This window comes from Suillus clintonianus, assembly GCF_016758775.1.
Source record: "Suillus clintonianus strain FC179 chromosome Unknown DEU56scaffold_52, whole genome shotgun sequence".
In the NCBI taxonomy this organism is placed as follows: Eukaryota; Fungi; Basidiomycota; class Agaricomycetes; order Boletales; family Suillaceae; genus Suillus; species Suillus clintonianus.
In genome coordinates, this window is record NW_024539276.1 from 170,589 (window position 1) to 187,808 (window position 17,220).

Genomic DNA, 17,220 nt, shown 5'->3' on the forward strand with positions numbered 1-17,220 from the left:
TCAGGCTGTTTGAAGGACTTTGAAATAGGAATCACTGAAATTGCAAACTCGCACGCGTAGGGCAAAAGATAAATAATATGTCACTACATAGATTAAAAGCGGACATCTAGGAGCTGCTCCAGCTCCAGTAACCGTGGCTTCGCCTTGTGTATTTGTTTTACAAACCATGTCTGAAATACGACGGCGTCTGTCAGCGCGTCAGGCTCAGAGCCAGAGCTCTCAATGCCAGAGTCCGAGTCCATATAATACGAGCGGATAGGACGCAGGCAAGATCGCGCAACATTCCAGTTATCTTTCTGCGATGGTGTGGGTTCCACGGTTTTACGACCGAAGGTTAAGAAGTCATTCTTTCGCATCCTACACTCAACGGCATCCGCTCTCAGCCAGGCATTGAGCGGTGAGCGCTTGCCGATGAACACGCCGCGTTCATAACAAAGACAGACATAGACCAGGACCCATATGAATGACTCAGCGTCATGCTGATACAGGTGCTTGACCTGGCCTTCGATGGCTGCCTGTGTAAGAAGTTCAATGGCCATGAAAGGTACTGTCCCTGTGCGCTCCTGGCACGAGGGAATATCTTGAGTCGATGATAAGTCGAAGTCGTTATAAACGCCAATCCATCGACCATCTAAGGTTTTGTATACCTTTAGATTGTTAGGGCTGACATCGTGATGATAGACAACTCCCTCCCAGAGAGCATAATGGCCTGGTGTCGCAAGTATTTATGAAGAATACAGAGTGCAAGAACGAAGAACACATACAGATGACGATGTGCAACCATGTGCTGAGGAACTGCGTGTCCCACAGGTCCGTGATCGGCTCAAGTCTTCTGTATACGATGATGTAGAAGACGCGCCTGCCTAGTTCAGGGTCTTCAAGTCCCAGTGCGCTCCTGATTTTCGCTGTGGACGTATGCTGAAATTTATGGAACCAGGATATCTCTGGGACGTGGTGCTTCACACTATCGTCCCTTTTCGCAATCTCATACACCCTCTTGAGAATGGCGGGTTCGCTCTCGTGCGCCTCTTCAAGTTGTGGCCTGCAGAGCTTGGCAACCAGCTCCTTGGCGGGTTTATGAGAGTTATGGTGAGAGAGCTTCGGTACCAGATCCGACAGCACATTGCTTTCCACTGCGACGCGCCAATTATAGTCCTCGACGTTGCTCGCAATCCATGGACGAACATTTTGGACGCTGCGTGAAGGACGAAGTTCAATATCAACGTAAGGAGGATGCAGCGACAAGACAGGTGGACGTACTCAACGCCTACAGCACTGATATGTTCGCTGATAGCGACAGAGCCGATTTCAAGCGGGGTGGAGTTAAGCTTAGGCACAGAGTTGACGCTGTGAGGAGGCGTCTTTAGCGTAGTGGCGCCAGCAGTATTGCCAACCATGACGAAGAGCATAAGATAAGTGAATTGCAATGACGATGTATACTCACTTTTAAACTAGAACAATACCACTCATTTCAAGACTACAATTGATGCTTGAAGGAGAAAAGTTAGGAGCCATGAAGCGCTGACAGGCGCTGAGTCACAGCCACAACTTTTTTCGACGCGTCGCCCTCAAGCGCCCACCGGCGCCCACCATGGTTCTTACTCCATCAAGCATGACAGAGACCTAGATCTGTTGTTCGACGCGCAAAACCAGTTGTACATGGAACAAAGTCCAGACCGTCCAGATTCTCTAGAATCCATCAGAATCAGAATCAGTGTCGGTGTGGCCCACCCTCGCCCGCCGTAAGTTTTTCTCCATCGAGCACAACCACGATCTTGTTATGTTGTTCGGCACGTAGAACCACCTGTGAATTAGGACAACAGAGGTCAAATCTGAATATCATCGGCATCACTACTATCACACACATCAAGCTTCGACGTCACCCAGCCCTCGCCTGCCGGGACTTCTCCAACAAGTGGGTGAGTCAATTCCATTCGTAGGACTCTTCTTACTATGTTTCGTCTGCCTATGACTCCTATTGATTCAAGTTATCGCCGCTGTTCGGTTTTGACATGTACTATCGCCCAATCAGTGATCACAATCTGCAAGAACACAGGCTAATTTTTTTTTCCACTCCGCAATCTACGAACAGAAGAAGCGCCCAGAAGAATTATGTGTTGCCGTCAATCGGTATCTCTTGTGCAGGGCTGCATTATCTATGACCCATGACGAACGGTACGAAGCGCTTTTTATTACAGGTCATGTCCGACCATAGACCGACGCCAGCCCGCTCTCACTTCGATTGAATTCATGCCAGTCATACGATGACGAGGTCGCTCAATATTGACCGACCAGACCTATTCTGCTGAGCTACGCATCACGGAAGAGATTGCATGATCTTCCTTGTGCGGCCCTGCCCCTTGATCGTCAGCAATTCTTGCAATATTATTTTTTCCGGGATCATCTTGAACTCAATCACTACTCTTGGCCATGAGGTAGTGGCGTGATTGGCCCTTGTGGTAATATTATGTCGCCTGCCTGATGAAGCGTACTGAATGACAGTTCTGCTGAAGGTGCGGAGATGTGATATGCATGCATGACGGTGGCCGCATCGCCCCCAGCAGACTATGCCCCCGCGGGATTAGTGTGTACCCCTCGAGATGTAGCCACTATTCATGCTGGGGCATACAGCGCTCCTAGAGGCAGATCAACAGAAGGCAAAAAGTCTTTCGATCGAACGATCTTTATTATGGAATGGAAAAATAATCTACATGCTAACTCGAGGTTCTGACTGGAAATTCGAGACCTCGTAGATTACCCTGCGTCAGGTTTTTGTCAAAATGCTGGCTGGTTAAACAGTGCTTAATTGAGGCAGTCGGATTCGCTACTCTCCCAACGGTGTCTCCGGTTGGAACCACCAGCCTAGGTGGTAGATTGTTTTTGCACGAGACATAGATGCGCATGACTGCTTATAGCTCCAACCACAACTGAGGAACACAATCACCAGGCTCGGATTGCGTGCTCATAATTCTGATCTGCAATCATTAAGTCGTACATATAAGCAATCTGCAGATACTTGTAACAACTGATGTGATAGTCATACAATGTCAACGACGTATTAGTAATCGCCCGAGCACGTTTAGAAAACGACCAGGACACGGAGCGCCGAATGGCTAGTGCGATGTGGACCGGCGACGAACGAGATAAAATCCGCAGCATCCTATCACATATGATGGTTCTTCTGTGCCGACAATATAATTTTGCCCCTGAATAGGTTGTGTTGGTTTCTGCAGATGATATCAGAGCAGGACAAATATCGGTGATGAGCGACTCACGACATCACGGGCAAAATACCAACGTCGGGGCTGAGGGATTATTGGTTGAAGCCCATCTGCAGGCTGATTGCCGAAGCGCAGGAACCCGAACAAGTTGCGCCACCGGCTCGGAAGGGAAGATGATGAGCCTGTAGGCGGAGCTGAGCGACGAGGCGTGTGGTCTGTGTTATTGCCAAAGAAGTCATTGCCCTGTATCGGTGTTAGGCTAGCAGATGCTCAGGAAAGATGTAACTACACTGACATATTTTGCAATGCCTCTGTTGTTGGCCTGCCGTTTATGTACAATATGAACGTCAAAATTAGGCTGTTGGGAAAATAAGCAAAGGATCGTGTTCACAGCTGATTGACGCACGTCTCTAGTAATTGGAGCTGCACGTCTCTAGTAAAGAAGTGAGATGCAATGCAAGAGAGATGCATATATGGCTTACCTTGGGCTTCGCGTCGGGCTCTGTATTGCCATCCTGTGCGCTCTCAACTAAATTCAACGCCAGCAACAGCAACATTGTATATACGCACATGGCCACCCTGCTGCTCGAGCGCTGCCTCCAGGTTCCATACATAGACCTTTGCATACAATTGAGCACCAGCGACATATTTTCCATCAGGGGACATGGCAAGAGCCAGAAGTTCGCCGTCGTGCAAAAGTGGGTCTCCGATTGGCTGACTGGTTTTGAGGTCCCAGATGCGAACTGAGCAGTCCCTTGAAGCACTGATAAGACGAGATTCGTCGGGGGAAACGCAGAGGGATGTGACGGTCTTGGTATGACCCCGAAGAAGAATAAGTTCCTCTCCATCAGACGACCGCCATGTTCGGATTGTGCAATCTGATGACGCGGAAAATATGCGTGTACCGTCATTGGACCAGCACAACGATGTCACTGCATTCGTATGTCCCTTAATCTCGACGAGCAGCTCGCCTTTCTTTGACCACACGCGGATAATCTTGTCCGCCCCACCACTGGCAAATTTGTCGCCTTGTGGAGAAAATTTGACAGCATAAACCCAACCATGACCAGTGTCTATCAGCGGTGCGATTTGTTGTCCAGTATCCGGGTCCCATCGTCGTATGGTGCCATCGTACGATCCACTTGCTATCTCCACGGCGTCGGGAGACCAGTTGAGACATATAACTGCATCATTATGCCCCTTCCATGGGTTGCCTACCATTTTGCCCTCCTTTATGTTCCACAACCGTAATCTGCCATCTGCGCTTCCACTGACGACCATAGTTTCATCTGGGGATACACCTATGGAGCCTGCCACTCCTCCGTCACCAACCCAAGGCTTTCCTATAGGCTCTCCATCTCTTGTCCACTGACGAATTGAACCATCGGACGATGAGCTCATTATACTGCAATTAGTGCCCAAGCAGGCGATGTCCCATATGCACTTAGAATGGCCCTCGATGATGCACTCCGGCGTTAAGCTCTCTGCTGGACAATCTGGCACGGGTTTTTTCCATGACGTAGTCCGATTATTGTGGTTGACGAAGTATGACCGACCGGACGGCGCAATGTGCCATTCACATCCAGGAACAAGATCTCCAGGATGATCTGTGCTCGACAATAAACTCCTGGCTCTCACGCAAACTTTCTTCGCTCACCTAATCGTACTCCTGGTAATGGTCGGTTCAATGAACCCATGATCAGGTTGTTGTCTTGATATAGCGTTTTATAGTCTAACACCTGACGTTGTTGCCACATAGGAGGGAGCGCTTCATTCCCGCCTAATTCTTTTTGAGCCAGTCAGTGGGTATTAAATACGGCTACTGCTCACCTTTCCAAATTGCATCCTGGCGTTGCTGTGCACCATAGGGTGGCAGATCCTTTGCACTCTTACGATGAGTACCAGTTGCTGGCGAGTCTAACAGCGCTGCTAATTCTACTTCTCCTCGGTTTCCTGATGTGCCTGACTCGGCATTCTCAGCGTGCAGCATGGTGTCGACCAAGAAAGTTCGAGATAGTCGCTTTTCTTTACTGTATGTGTGGACAGCGGTTCACGGCTGAATCAGTACACAGAATCGATGGTCAATGGGGGTGAAGAGGCTTTGATGGTGACGACTGAGGTAATGAAGAGACCTGCTAAATAGTCAATTTCGAAAGCTGTAGTAATAGACGCCTTGCTGACATAGAATATGACGACTGCCTTTGTTCCATCGGCATAGCGCACCGCATACACAGCTTCAAACCGTCAGAAGAGACCAGTGCCACACAATATATATTATACGGTGGGCGCAAGTTCAATTGCTTATGTAACCCGAGCGCAATCTACATTTCATTTGCAAATTTTGCATGAATCCCGCCGCTTATCGTCCCTGATCTGCAAAACAACCTTAGCTCTTTGTTTGGGCGGCCTCTTCAAACATTTACCTGGGCATCCCGCTACTTCCTTATGCGTTATCCTGCACTGGTATTCATTGCATCCCACCGATTGAAATCCTGATACTTCGATGATGCTGTAGGGTATATATACTATTAGTATACATATATATATATATGAACATCCTAATCTTGCCGCTACCTATTTACATGACACTCATAGCCCGTGTCTCTATAACTGTAACAATCTCTGTAGCGGAGGGACGAGACGCTGCATTTGATGACCAACATTTCCGGATGAGATCCCAGTCGCCATCAATGATAGCGGGTGTGTCAGGCCTTCGAGGTGTAATCCCTTTTGATATTTCACCAATTATAACATAATCACGAGTGATGTAGTGATATGGGACCTTTCCCTCCAATATCTGAAGCGATAGATGAGCACATTGGGCAATAGTGTTACCATCGAATTTTGGCGAGTGCGAATCGAATGCCAGTCATGAACGCACCTGAATCATGATCCCTCCGAAAGAGTACACATCGCTTGCCTGGGAGAGCATGGAGGGCACGTCGCTGGCATCAGCCGACAGATGTTCGGGTGCCATCCAGCGCAAGGTGCCTCCAGGAGCGGTAGGCAATAAGGCCTGGCTTACTCTCCCTGGAATGAGAGCAGAGAGACCAAAATCGGTGACAAACTTCGTGAAGGTGCACGCACGCCACTCAAGTCTCCATGGACAATCAACTGCGAATGGACTGCCAGTTCTGTGTCAGCTATGCTTTGTGTGAATTGCAAACGTTGGACTAACGATACTGAAGGCCACGAGCTACACCCTTAAGCTAAAGCGTCTTAAGTACATTATTATTGTGGGGCGACAATGTCATTGCACCAGTGCAAACTTTTGGCCACAGGAAAGTTCTTCATGCTTTTTCGTCAGATAATCTGTCAGGGTGCCAGCCTTTAACCACGGTGAAACCAGGGCGGGGAGAACCCCGAATCGACGTGCAACCCCCCAGAGAGGTACAATGTTTTCATGATTTAGGATCGATGATATTTTGATCTCCCGAAAAACTCGCTAGCGAAGCAACCGGTTAGTGGAATGGGGACACAAGAGATTTTCACCCACATTGATCAATTTGGGTATCTCGATCCCTCCTGTCGGCCTGAATACCTTGACTGTGACCTAGACTGCCGTTGGAAAAGTAGCAGAAATTGCCTGCGTGACACTCACATCAACGCATTCAAGAGGGATCTGGGAATGGGAAACAGCCTGTTTCACGAACGCGGTCGTCGAGTCGAAGACAAGCTGGCACCTGTGAACGTCCGCATATCCCCTGAAGTTCGTGGCATAATCATTTGTCCGGGTGATAGAATTTGTCAAGTCAGCAGCACTATGGTCGGTAAGTACAGAAAACAGATGCACACGGGAGATGACTTACCCAACGCTTTGGACTACGAAAAAGCAAAAAACATCCTCAATTGACGGACGAGCCTTGCTGTCAATTGACAGACATTGTTGCCCAAAAGTTAAATGGATTTCATCGATCTCCTATTCGTCACAGCTTCAGCCCTCCAGCAGAGGAATTTTTCCTGGGAAACGTACCTGTAGCATGTGGAAGGGTTCTGCGCCTTTGACTCTTTCTGGAAGAACTTCGCTTGCATCGCGAATCCAACAGTAAGGAATCTCCCCAGACAACGCCTAGGGAATATCAGGTGAAATGGGGGCTTAGAGTAGTACGGGAACACACCTGGATCATGAGACAGCCAAATGAATAAATATCTCCAGCTTTACTCGATCTCGAGGCTCCCGCATCTGCGAGGAATTCGGGTGCAATGTACCTCAATTCGAAGGTGTTTGATGGATCAGACACGGTGGGTTGTGCACGCGCAAAAAGCTTGGAGAGACGACCAAAGTGAGCAAGGTAGACCCTACCGGAGCCGTCGAGGAACACATCATCCTGGGAATATCGTAAGTACACGACATGGCAAGTGGCATACACACAATTTACACTTGTCAAAGAACCATGAGCGATACCATCATTGTGCACTGGAAATCAGTTGTAAGTCCACAACTGACGTCCAGGAATGCTACTAACAGTGCTTAAGCGCAGCAACCACTTGGTTCAGCTGTCATCAAGCTCAGACACGATCATGCAGCCAGAATAATGGGCTTACGATATCTATCTTCCTGGTTGGACAGACGGGAGAATTCCCGGTGTAGATAGTCAGTCAGCGAGCCATTGTCCATCCATGGAGACATAAAGGCGCGAAGAGGTCGGAAATAAGTGATTGTATCATACAGGGGGAGGATATTATGATGTGATGACCTGGCCCAGGCGGCAGCCTCTTGAGTAATTATCTACAAAATAAGAGGCATGGTAAATCCCATTATGAGCGTGGTAGACCACCGTTAGAGCCAGAAAAATACAGATGGCTTACAAGCAATGACTTCTGAAACCCTACGCCAAGCACCGAAGAAGCTCCACCCCAAGCACAATCCAGAAGAACTAGCGTGATGGACCGGGCTATATTGAGGTCGTTTTCTTGCACGACAACATTCTTGGTGTGAGTGGCTCGTACGATGGCACGATGTGCAAGTGGAACTGCGATACAGGCTTCGTGTTGGGACCTATGAAACGGCAACATTAATGGCACTTTCACCAGACGGCAAGATGATTGCATGCGGGAGGAGAGACGGAAGTATTCAGTGGTGGGACATGATTGGTGAGATGATCAAAGGAGTTTGGAGTCTGGACAGAACAAGTTACTCCGGTACTGTTGTAGCTTATCCAGCGCAACACGCAAAAGTTGACACTAACACTATTTATCTGTTCTACTTCATCTCTATCGCCTGGATGACGAACCCTGACTGATTTGACCGCAACCTGAAACGAATAAATTATGGTTCGAACATACAAGAGTATGCTGACTTCAGTTCCTTCCGAGTTCTTGGACCGACTGCATTTCCACATATCACCCAGACCCCCTGCCACAGCGCCGCGATGTTCATACGCTGTGATCACCTCATTAGGGAGTTCATGAAAGTTGTAGAACACAGGCCAGTCAAGAGCGCGAGGAAATAATAACCTTTCAATGAATGACCGAGCTCCTCTACCGATGGGCGAGTTTCGGGTTTGAATGACTAGCACCGCTGCATGTAATTCAGGTGATGTGCTTGAATTTGAAAGGTGGTATCAATAGGCTCCAGGTGTTTGAACCTCGCTGAAATGACGTGCGTGGCAGTCTTTAGCCACCAGTAGGGCAGTTTCCCGTATAATACCTGCAGCACTGTATCAGTAACATAGGCAATGGAAATAAGATAACTTACCTGAAGCATAACACAGCCGAGAGAATATATATCACTGAATTTGGTGGCATATTGCACGGGTTGATCTTCCGGGGGATCGAGGAGCTCTGGAGCGGCCCAACGAACCCCGCCAGTGTGGTAAGAGAACGCCGGGCTGGACTGTATGACGATATTTGAGATACCAAAGCCTGCGATGCGCGGGGATCCATCGGCAGCAACCAAGACATTGAGCTACAATCATGATCAGAGGATCACGGACACGCAGTGTGTAAACTTACACTAGTTAAGTTACTGTGAATAACGTTGTTATCGTGGACTGGTCCACAGTACAATAATCAGTAAAGCTGCATGGTTAATCCATTCCTACTCACGATACTTGAGACCCTCCACAATTTGTTTAAACTATTAATAAAGCGATAAACTATGATCACAGGCCTTGCAAAAAAAAAAAATCACCAAGGTAAGCCTACTTACTGCCGTGAGATCTGAGCGATCTAGGTAAGAGTCCAAAGTCCCGTTTGGCATCCAGGGGGAGACGAAAGCACGGAATGGCCCGAAACCATATACAACACCATACAAGCGTAACACATACTGGTGATCTAATATGACCCAGATACTAAGTTCGCGGTCTAGTTTCTGTGGTCGAAGGACGTGCAGTTTAGATACCACGATAATAGTTTCAAAAGCTATCCAAACGCACATAGTTGGTCTTGTCAACTTCAGCTTTACTTGTATTTGGGAACCGTAGACATTTGACTGCAACCTGACGATAACAGAATGAGTTACAACTCTGAGAGAAGATGAATATATGAAGCACACCTTCCTGACTTGCGCCCCTGTTCAATATACATTTGTAGACATCTGCGAGGCCACTTGAAGCAGTCGGGTACGTGGTTTCCATGATGACATTGCTTGCGTCAATTTCAAAAACACTGTAGTCTGAAGTGTGAAAAGCCATCTTCCGAACCAAAGAGGCAGTGAGAGAGACGGGGTGGCATCCGTTATTGTCGTTGAAAGTGCCCAGTCTTTCGGGAATGGAGGTCCCGCTTGCGCTTGCGGAAGGCGGATCAACAGGAGCTCCAGCAACGAGCGCTTGGCCACGGCGAATCTGTTATTAACAATGAGTTGAGTCTTGAATGAGTGTAAGATTAGGCTCGATGTACAAGCTTGAGAAACTGCCGCTTTCCAGGAGCCGGCATACTAACACGAGAAATGCAGAACCGACTGATATGATGCGGCTGGTTGGAGCTCGGAGAAGGTACTATGCAGCGAAGCTTTGAAGGCCCAGCTGAGTCTGTACTTCAAAAGACTCCGACTCGGTGCTTGCTCGGCTCCTCTCCAACAAACCGTCCACTTCGCCTGCCTTCCGTGGCTGTGATCCACAGTCGCACCATTCAAACGAGCCCTGGGCCAGCTCCTTGGACGCCCAGGTACCATCTGTTAGCTTCGGATTCAAGTACAACGTCAATTCAAGCTCGAAAACAAATGCGGCACCCAGATGAAACCTTACCAAGAGCACATGATGCGATTTCAGGGACAACAAGGCGTTTGCGTCGTCGAACTTGAACACCAAAGCAGGAGCTGAGCGCGTTTGTTGAACTTTTTGATGACTTCAATTGGACCCTTAGCGAATTCATGGATCGCCTTTTCCGCGTGACAGACACGAATAGAGACGACCTGTCACCCGATCCATCCAACATGCGATACACATCAAACCGCGCGTGTAACGAGTCATTTCAATTATTAAAATATATCAATTACCAGTGCCTGACCACAATATGCGGCGGGCGCAAGTTTTGGCTAATCCAAGTGCCCATCGGAAGAGATAAGATCATCGATTATTATAGCTGTCCAAAGGGGCAGCTGCATGCTCCGAGACCAAGTCACAAGTCACGCGCTCCTGTCCGTCCAAGCCAGTGCCCATGGGAATGAGCGTCTACGTATGACACGGGCTATCGAACAACTGTGAGCACCTTCGGAAGATGATAAGCTCCATTTCATTTCCTAGGAAATGAACACTGCCTGCTAGACTGACGTTCGCCGTCGCACTGGTAGAACTGGATTCGCCGATGTTGAGCATTGGCTGCGCAGGTTCTCAAACTACTCGTTTCGAACTTGTTTTTGCTTATATTCGTGACCCAGTGGCTGCCCACTGCTTGCGATGGACTATCCAGCGTTTGGAGATCGTTTAAGTTGAAATTGGTGGAACGATGGCTGTTGCTGTTGCGGTCAAGACGTACACCGTATCAAACTAAAATTCTGTCCTTACTGAGAAGAGTTGTGAAATTAGAACGCTCCAACATGGCGAGGGAATCGTGGATGATCCGGATGATGGTGTAGTGTTTGCAGGAGGTCGCGTCGCGTCGCGTCAACGCTGAAAATTTTACTGCAATGCCAAAGCAATCACTCGTCAAAAATAGTCCGGACTCCGCTGAAACGAGATGAACACAGCTGCCTCCAATCAACTATTGTCAATGATGTACATACATTTTTCCCTTGTTTTTATGCATACAAAGCAGGAACCTGTGTATAATACTGGTAATGTGTGGTAATAGCTAGCATAGCAAACCGCCGTCTCAAGCATACAATCTCTTCGTGTACCTGTTCAAATAAAATCAGCAACACATCGCAATGGAGCGAAGTCAGCATCACTGACGAATGCAACCCATGAACACCCCCCTCCGCCTGAGCACTCGGCGTCCTCAACTCAAACCTCACATGACCCTCCTTTACACCTGCCTGCAGCGCTGAAACGCTGCGCACGCCAATGTCCTGGAGACTGTGCTGGACACCGACGTGTAGGTATGGGACGAACGCTTTGACACTGCCCTTGTCTTGGACGTCACCCGACACGCCTTGAGCAACTTTGACAGCAGAAGACTCGGAGAAATAACGCGTGGTCGCGGCGTTCTCGTGTGGCTTACTCAAGGCCTGTGGTGCGTGCTTCGTGGAGCCGGGCTTGCCGTTGACCTGACCAGACGCACCCGGTCTGCCCTGCTCCATAGCCTCGAGACTACCCATGCCTCGGTAGGATTTCACACGCTTCCCATCGTGGTAAAAGTACTCTCCAGGTGCTTCTGTGGTGCCTGCAAGAAGCCCTCCCATCATCACAGCGCTCGCGCCAAGGGCAAGTGCCTTGACAATATGCCCGACGTTGCTGATACCGCCATCTGCAATCACTGGAATACCGAACTTAGATGCAAACTCGGCAACAGCAAACACAGCCGTGGCCTGTGGACGACCAACAGCCATGACCTCCTGCGTGATACAAATGGAGCCGCTACCCATGCCGACGCGGAGAGCATCAGCCCCAGCAGCAATGAGGCTGGCAGCCTGCTCACGGGTGACAACGTTGCCTGCGATAACCTCGAGCTTGGGGAACGTCTGCTTGATCCATTGAATCATGTCGATCTGGAAGACGGAGTTTCCCTGCGAGGAATCGAGTATGACAATATCGAGACCAGCCTCGACAAGGAGCTTGAGGCGCTCTCTGTCACTGGGTCGCGTGCCGACTGCAGCTGCAGCATATAGCTGCTTGCTGTTGGGGTCTTTGCTAGCAAGCGGATAGTTCTGGTTTTTGAGGAGGTCAGAGCGAGCAAGGAGAGAGGTGAGACGACTCTGATCATCGACGATGGGGAGTTTGCCCTTTTTGGAGGCACGGAGGATCTGATTGGCTTCTGCGAGGGTGACACCCTGGGGAGCGGTGACGAGGGATGTGGTCATGACCTCGCGGAGGAGTATCTCAGGCGACTCAAATTGCACGTCGCGTGAAGTGACAATACCAACAAGCTTAGCTCCCAAGTGTCCGGTTTCTAAAAAAAAAAAATAGACATCAGTTTTTTTTGTCACACGAGCATGAGCGGCGAAATGAAAGATCAGATGGCCAAAATAGAAATGATATCCGCAAATCACAGGTGAAACCCGTTACTCGGAAGAACGAAGGTTATTGGTAAAGGTATTCATCAAGGAGACGCAGATGAAATGTATAACAAACCTGTGATAGGAATACCACAGAAACCAAGACGCGCCTTGATATCCAGGACGTCTGCAACGGTGTGACTTGGAGAGAAGACGACAGGATCCGTGATGAAACCATTTTCGTGCCTTTTCACGGCTCGGACCATAGCCGCTTGAGATTCGGGGGACTGATTATGATGAATAACACCAATACCACCCAGCAGCGCGAGACTGATGGCCATGTCGGTCTCGGTGACGGTGTCCATAGGACTACTCATGAATGGGGTTTTGAGAACGACATTACGAGTGATTCTTGTATCGGTGATCACATCAGAAGCAGGGAAATCAATCTTTCCGGGAAGCATGAGGAAATCGTTATAAGTGAGACCACCATGGACGCGGGAGTCCATGAGATCCTTGACGGAGAGACCATCTAAGCATTGGTAAGATGCTAGATGGGCGACGGCGTCGGAGGAAGAGAGGACGGTCGCTTTCGATGGGGCGGGCATTTTAGCCAAATCAACTATAAAATTTTACGATTCATTATCAACGAGTGTTTTAATCGGAGCTTAAATTTCTTTGCAATCCATTCACTCACTACGAGCACAATTGGCTGTCTCCGGATCCTCTTAACTTAACTGTCCTTCCCCGGTGTCTCCGAGCCAGAACTCGAAAACCCGAGAAGGATAGCTAAGCTGCTCTTTATCGTGTCACGGATTCTTGCGTGCTATACGTGTCGTCATATATGCTGATCCCCTTAAGATGTTTCTTCGTCTCGAAACACGTTAGTTTCGAAGGTTCTTCTCGAGGACTTCTGGCTCCAGGCTGGTTATGAATAATGGTCGCTTCGCGGAGTTTGACTGTTACTAGTGCAATATGGGCATGCAACGTGCAATAACACACTCTCAAGCTCAGTGCGTTCATCTGAAATTATAGAATCCCCGTACCTGGAATTCTAGATCTAAACTTTACTGAGGCTTTAATTGTACTTTTTAAACAACCTGCGCCCTCGTCAACCGCTTTTTTCAATCATCCTTCGGATCCCTCGTACTAAATCCATCTACCAACTTCATTTAGTCATAGGGTAGGCCCGCAGGACTTGGTATGTCTTTCCTTTACTTAATGCCACCTTCTATCTACTGATCCTCTTCTCGTCCGACTGCCGCACCTGTCAATGTATAATTGTACAGTGCTGTAATGGCAGTGTAATAGCTATATACTCATTCACACCCCTCTATCTAACTTGCATAATTGACAGTCTGGTTCCTGCAGATGCTCTTACCCCTCGTACCAGTTTTACCTGCCCATAACGCCGCTCAATGTCGAACTCTCCAGGAGCCGAGAGCTCGCGTACTCACGTACTAGGAAAAGATGATACCAATGACCGTCGTATTCCGCAGCTCCATGTCCTCTCCTCCATCCCAGATGACAACCTCGAGCTTAAACTTGAACAGTCAGAATATGAATGGCAACACGACCCAGTCAACCCCAGGAATTGGTCTCTTGGGAAAAAATGGACAACCACTACAATCGTCAGTTCTTCCAATGATCAGATCATGAGTTCTAATTTTGGTTTTCTATCAGCTTGCCATCTACACTTTTGTTACTCCCTTAGCAAGTTCTATCATGGCACCTGGTCTGCCCGACGTGGCTATAAAATTCAATATAACAAATCCAACAATCACAGCTTTGACTCTAAGTATATTCCTTCTATCGTTCGCCATCGGACCTTTATTTGCCGCACCCTTGTCCGAAGTTTATGGTCGTTTGTGGGTGCGTCATTCTTCAGATCAGTGAAACCGTCTGCCTGAATGAGCTCAAGGTGCTTCACTTGGCGAACCTTTTCTTCCTGGTTTTTAATCTCGGCTGCGCTTTCTCACGCAACACGACATCTTTCATCATCTTTCGGTTTTTAGGTATGTCATAGAACCACTGCTATCACGAGTTCGCTTACTCTCTGCAAAGCTGGTTTCGTGGGGAGTACACCCGTAGCAATTGGCGGAGGCGTCGTTGGCGACCTCTTCTCCGAACGCGACCGTGCTTCGGCTATGGCACTATACTTTATCGGACCCTTGATAGGTACGTTCCACGGTCCGCCACCCTAACCACGAGGTTCACACTCAGCTCGCAAGGTCCCGTAGTCGGGCCCGTCATGGGAGGCTTCATCGCAGAGTCAGTTGGCATACAATATGTTTTCTATGTCGTCGTAGCTATCTCTGGCGTTGCCGCAGTACTTGGCATTCTTCTCATGAGAGAATCATATGCTCCAGTCATCCGTCTTCGCTGTGGAAAAATGGCTGCTGATGTCGAAAAGGCAGCCGCGGGATATCCTGCAAACCACGTGAACAAATGGGCTTACTTGTGGATCAACCTCAAGCGACCGATCATAATCATGACCAGGAGTTTCATATGCTTCATCCTCAGTTTATACATGGCTCTGTAAGTTGATTTCATGCAGTATCGTGCGCGTAACTGATGTCTTCTATTTAGGATTTATGGTCAGTAGTGGCACACGAAATCAAGTTAACTGAACGTGCACTGAATTCTATGTCAGGTATCTACTATTTGATGTTCACTACTTTCCCCGGTAAGATCACATTCGCCCAGTAACTTAATATCACCACGAATATCAAACGTTTGTGCCCAGATCTCTTTTCGAACGTGTACCATTTCAGCATTGGAATTGGAGGTTTGCCGTATATCGGAATCGGCGTTGGATTTCTATCTGCCGCAGTATTCGGCGCCAAAATTTGCGATAAGACATACATATACGTACGTCAAGACTGCCTTATACATTGAGTACATCAACTGAAACGCTCTAGCTTGCTACACAAAATGGAGGAAAGGGCAAACCAGAGATGCGCATACCTGCTCTCATATTTGGCTCGTTGTTCGTCCCAGTGGGACTATTGTGAGACCAATGCCTGCATCTTCGTTACTTTCAATCTGACCTACGCCAGTTGGTACGGTTGGTCTGCCCAAGCCGAGATCCACTTTATGATGCCCATTGTCGGCACCGCCATCTTTGGATTCAGCATAATGACAGCCTCGTGAGCGTGCCCCTTTTCAGCACCCTTCGTAGTCGTTGAATCTTTTTGCAGCCTCGCCATTCAATTATACCTCGTAGATACATTTACATATGCTGCAAGCGCTGTCGCAGCTGCTTCTGTGAGTCTTCGTACCCTTACCCTTAATCTCTTCAGCGTTTACGCGTATTGAACACCTCGTGATGTCAGACATTGCGTTCACTCCTCGGGTTTGCATTTCCTCTGTTTGGACAACAGATGCTCGCTGCGCTTGGTTATGGGGGAGGCAATTCACTTCTTGCAGGTCTTGCCATCGTCATAGGTATACCTTTCCCCATCTGGATATATTACGCTGGCGAACGTATGCGTGCAAGGAGTTCTTTGACTCGTTGATCTTCATGAGCAATAGTCATATGGGAGGAATGGCCCGGGAGGTGCACATATAATTATCTGCTGCAAGGAGCGAACCAAGTGAGCACTTGGTTGTCCGATCATGACTGAGCGCTGAACGTTCAATCTATATGTTCCTTGAACACGGTTCCCGTTCGGTAATCAGTGATATTTGTAGATAACAGTGTGCAATGTGCCAATGACATTGGCAGGTCTTGAAACATTTTTAACGCCGACGGGGCGTGACCAAAAGGGAAATCGATGAAATCATTTATGCTTTCTCACAACTTGTTCACAACGTCCTCAATGATCCTCAACTCTAGTCCCGAATCAGACTCTAGGGACGTTCAAAGCCATCTCACCTGGGATGTCTGCAGAGGCTGGCTCGAGACTATCCCGATTCACACAAATATTTAAGCCCTGACTAGTACAGCTTCCAGGCCCGTCGGCTGCCAGTGCATTTTATACCATGCGTAGGATCTCGAGGTGATATATGCGCATCTCACTCAATTGTCCTTCTCCAGTGTCTCCGAGCCAGGATCCCAAAATCTAGGAAGGACGGCTAAGCTGCTCATGACCGTGTCGTGGATTTTTGCGCACTGTTGGTGTGCATGAAGCACCCCTCTATCGTCGTATGCCAGATTCTCTCAATGTAGATTGACAACGACCACAGAGTTTCTGGCTAGCCTTCGTCTCGAAACAATGATGGTTCTTGTCGGAGACTTCTAGCTCCTGCCAGTGGCTCCTGATTTTGCATCATGGCCGCGTCGCGGAGTTTTCGTCCACTGCAAGATGGACATGCAACATACAAAGTACTCTCGGTGCGTCCATCTGAAACTATTTAGTTGGAATGCCCAAGGAACACCCGTGATTTTAGAATTGTATCCTGTACACTGTGCATTATGGCTTCGTTACCACTGGTCTAGCGTTGCGTGAGTCTACAATTTTA

General features: G+C 48.4%; 6 protein-coding genes across 6 annotated transcripts; 1 reads left to right on the plus strand and 5 right to left on the minus strand.

Moving 5' to 3' along the window:
• Nucleotides 1-92: 92 nt before the first annotated feature.
• DEU56DRAFT_914276 (uncharacterized protein) lies at nucleotides 93-1,397 on the minus strand (the record flags this gene model as incomplete). The annotated part of the gene is made up of 3 exons (XM_041357612.1): nucleotides 93-709; nucleotides 765-1,195; nucleotides 1,261-1,397. 3 exons carry the CDS (start codon nucleotides 1,395-1,397, stop codon nucleotides 93-95), a joined length of 1,185 nt encoding a protein of 394 aa, XP_041206845.1.
• Nucleotides 1,398-6,090: 4,693 nt separating this feature from the next.
• DEU56DRAFT_739661 (uncharacterized protein) lies at nucleotides 6,091-6,285 on the minus strand (the record flags this gene model as incomplete). Its single annotated transcript, XM_041348752.1, has 1 exon — nucleotides 6,091-6,285. A coding segment is annotated over one exon (195 nt), but the record flags the coding sequence as incomplete, so codon positions are not given.
• Nucleotides 6,286-6,308: 23 nt separating this feature from the next.
• DEU56DRAFT_448617 (uncharacterized protein) lies at nucleotides 6,309-7,470 on the minus strand. The gene is made up of 7 exons (XM_041346257.1): nucleotides 7,340-7,470; nucleotides 7,195-7,290; nucleotides 7,031-7,140; nucleotides 6,823-6,982; nucleotides 6,718-6,774; nucleotides 6,400-6,666; nucleotides 6,309-6,346 (listed from the first exon to the last, which is right to left on the minus strand). The coding sequence occupies exons 1-6, from the start codon at nucleotides 7,346-7,348 to the stop codon at nucleotides 6,472-6,474; spliced, it is 627 nt and encodes a 208-aa protein (XP_041206847.1). The 5' UTR covers nucleotides 7,349-7,470; the 3' UTR covers nucleotides 6,309-6,346; nucleotides 6,400-6,471.
• Nucleotides 7,471-8,574: 1,104 nt separating this feature from the next.
• DEU56DRAFT_448684 (kinase-like domain-containing protein) lies at nucleotides 8,575-10,194 on the minus strand. The gene is made up of 9 exons (XM_041346258.1): nucleotides 10,062-10,194; nucleotides 9,716-10,006; nucleotides 9,599-9,661; nucleotides 9,355-9,534; nucleotides 9,270-9,300; nucleotides 9,177-9,214; nucleotides 8,920-9,129; nucleotides 8,679-8,871; nucleotides 8,575-8,604 (listed from the first exon to the last, which is right to left on the minus strand). Exons 1-8 carry the CDS (start codon nucleotides 10,095-10,097, stop codon nucleotides 8,734-8,736), a joined length of 987 nt encoding a protein of 328 aa, XP_041206848.1. The 5' UTR covers nucleotides 10,098-10,194; the 3' UTR covers nucleotides 8,575-8,604; nucleotides 8,679-8,733.
• A 1,135-nt stretch (nucleotides 10,195-11,329) lies between these two features.
• Nucleotides 11,330-13,446, minus strand: DEU56DRAFT_813019 (IMP dehydrogenase/GMP reductase). Its single transcript, XM_041353636.1, has 2 exons — nucleotides 12,893-13,446; nucleotides 11,330-12,710 (listed from the first exon to the last, which is right to left on the minus strand). The coding sequence occupies exons 1-2, from the start codon at nucleotides 13,362-13,364 to the stop codon at nucleotides 11,401-11,403; spliced, it is 1,782 nt and encodes a 593-aa protein (XP_041206849.1). The 5' UTR covers nucleotides 13,365-13,446; the 3' UTR covers nucleotides 11,330-11,400.
• A 728-nt stretch (nucleotides 13,447-14,174) lies between these two features.
• On the plus strand, nucleotides 14,175-16,274 carry DEU56DRAFT_739704 (major facilitator superfamily domain-containing protein; the record flags this gene model as incomplete). Its single annotated transcript, XM_041348756.1, has 12 exons — nucleotides 14,175-14,387; nucleotides 14,440-14,628; nucleotides 14,678-14,771; nucleotides 14,821-14,934; nucleotides 14,988-15,294; nucleotides 15,346-15,353; nucleotides 15,410-15,442; nucleotides 15,503-15,627; nucleotides 15,678-15,766; nucleotides 15,816-15,905; nucleotides 15,957-16,023; nucleotides 16,092-16,274. The coding sequence occupies 12 exons, from the start codon at nucleotides 14,175-14,177 to the stop codon at nucleotides 16,272-16,274; spliced, it is 1,512 nt and encodes a 503-aa protein (XP_041206850.1).
• Nucleotides 16,275-17,220: the final 946 nt, after the last annotated feature.

What these genes read in the sequence shown, in the direction of transcription:
- DEU56DRAFT_813019 (XM_041353636.1), bottom strand. Translation starts at nt 13,364, where the DNA reads ATGCCCGCCCCATCGAAAGCGACCGTCCTCTCTTCCTCCGACGCCGTC. An exon ending in CTGTGGTATTCCTATCACAG is followed by an intron (nt 12,711 to 12,892) that starts GTTTGTTATACA and finishes TTTTTTTTTTAG; the next exon opens with AAACCGGACACTTGGGAGCT.
- DEU56DRAFT_448617 (XM_041346257.1), bottom strand. An exon ending in TTCGTAGTCCAAAGCGTTGG is followed by an intron (nt 6,983 to 7,030) that starts GTAAGTCATCTC and finishes TACCGACCATAG; the next exon opens with TGCTGCTGACTTGACAAATT. An exon ending in TCCCTCTTGAATGCGTTGAT is followed by an intron (nt 6,775 to 6,822) that starts GTGAGTGTCACG and finishes ACGGCAGTCTAG; the next exon opens with GTCACAGTCAAGGTATTCAG.
- DEU56DRAFT_448684 (XM_041346258.1), bottom strand. Translation starts at nt 10,097, where the DNA reads ATGCCGGCTCCTGGAAAGCGGCAGTTTCTCAAGCTT. An exon ending in GGGGCGCAAGTCAGGAAGGT is followed by an intron (nt 9,662 to 9,715) that starts GTGCTTCATATA and finishes TGTTATCGTCAG; the next exon opens with GTTGCAGTCAAATGTCTACG. An exon ending in TGTGGAGGGTCTCAAGTATC is followed by an intron (nt 9,215 to 9,269) that starts GTGAGTAGGAAT and finishes ACTGTGGACCAG; the next exon opens with TCCACGATAACAACGTTATT.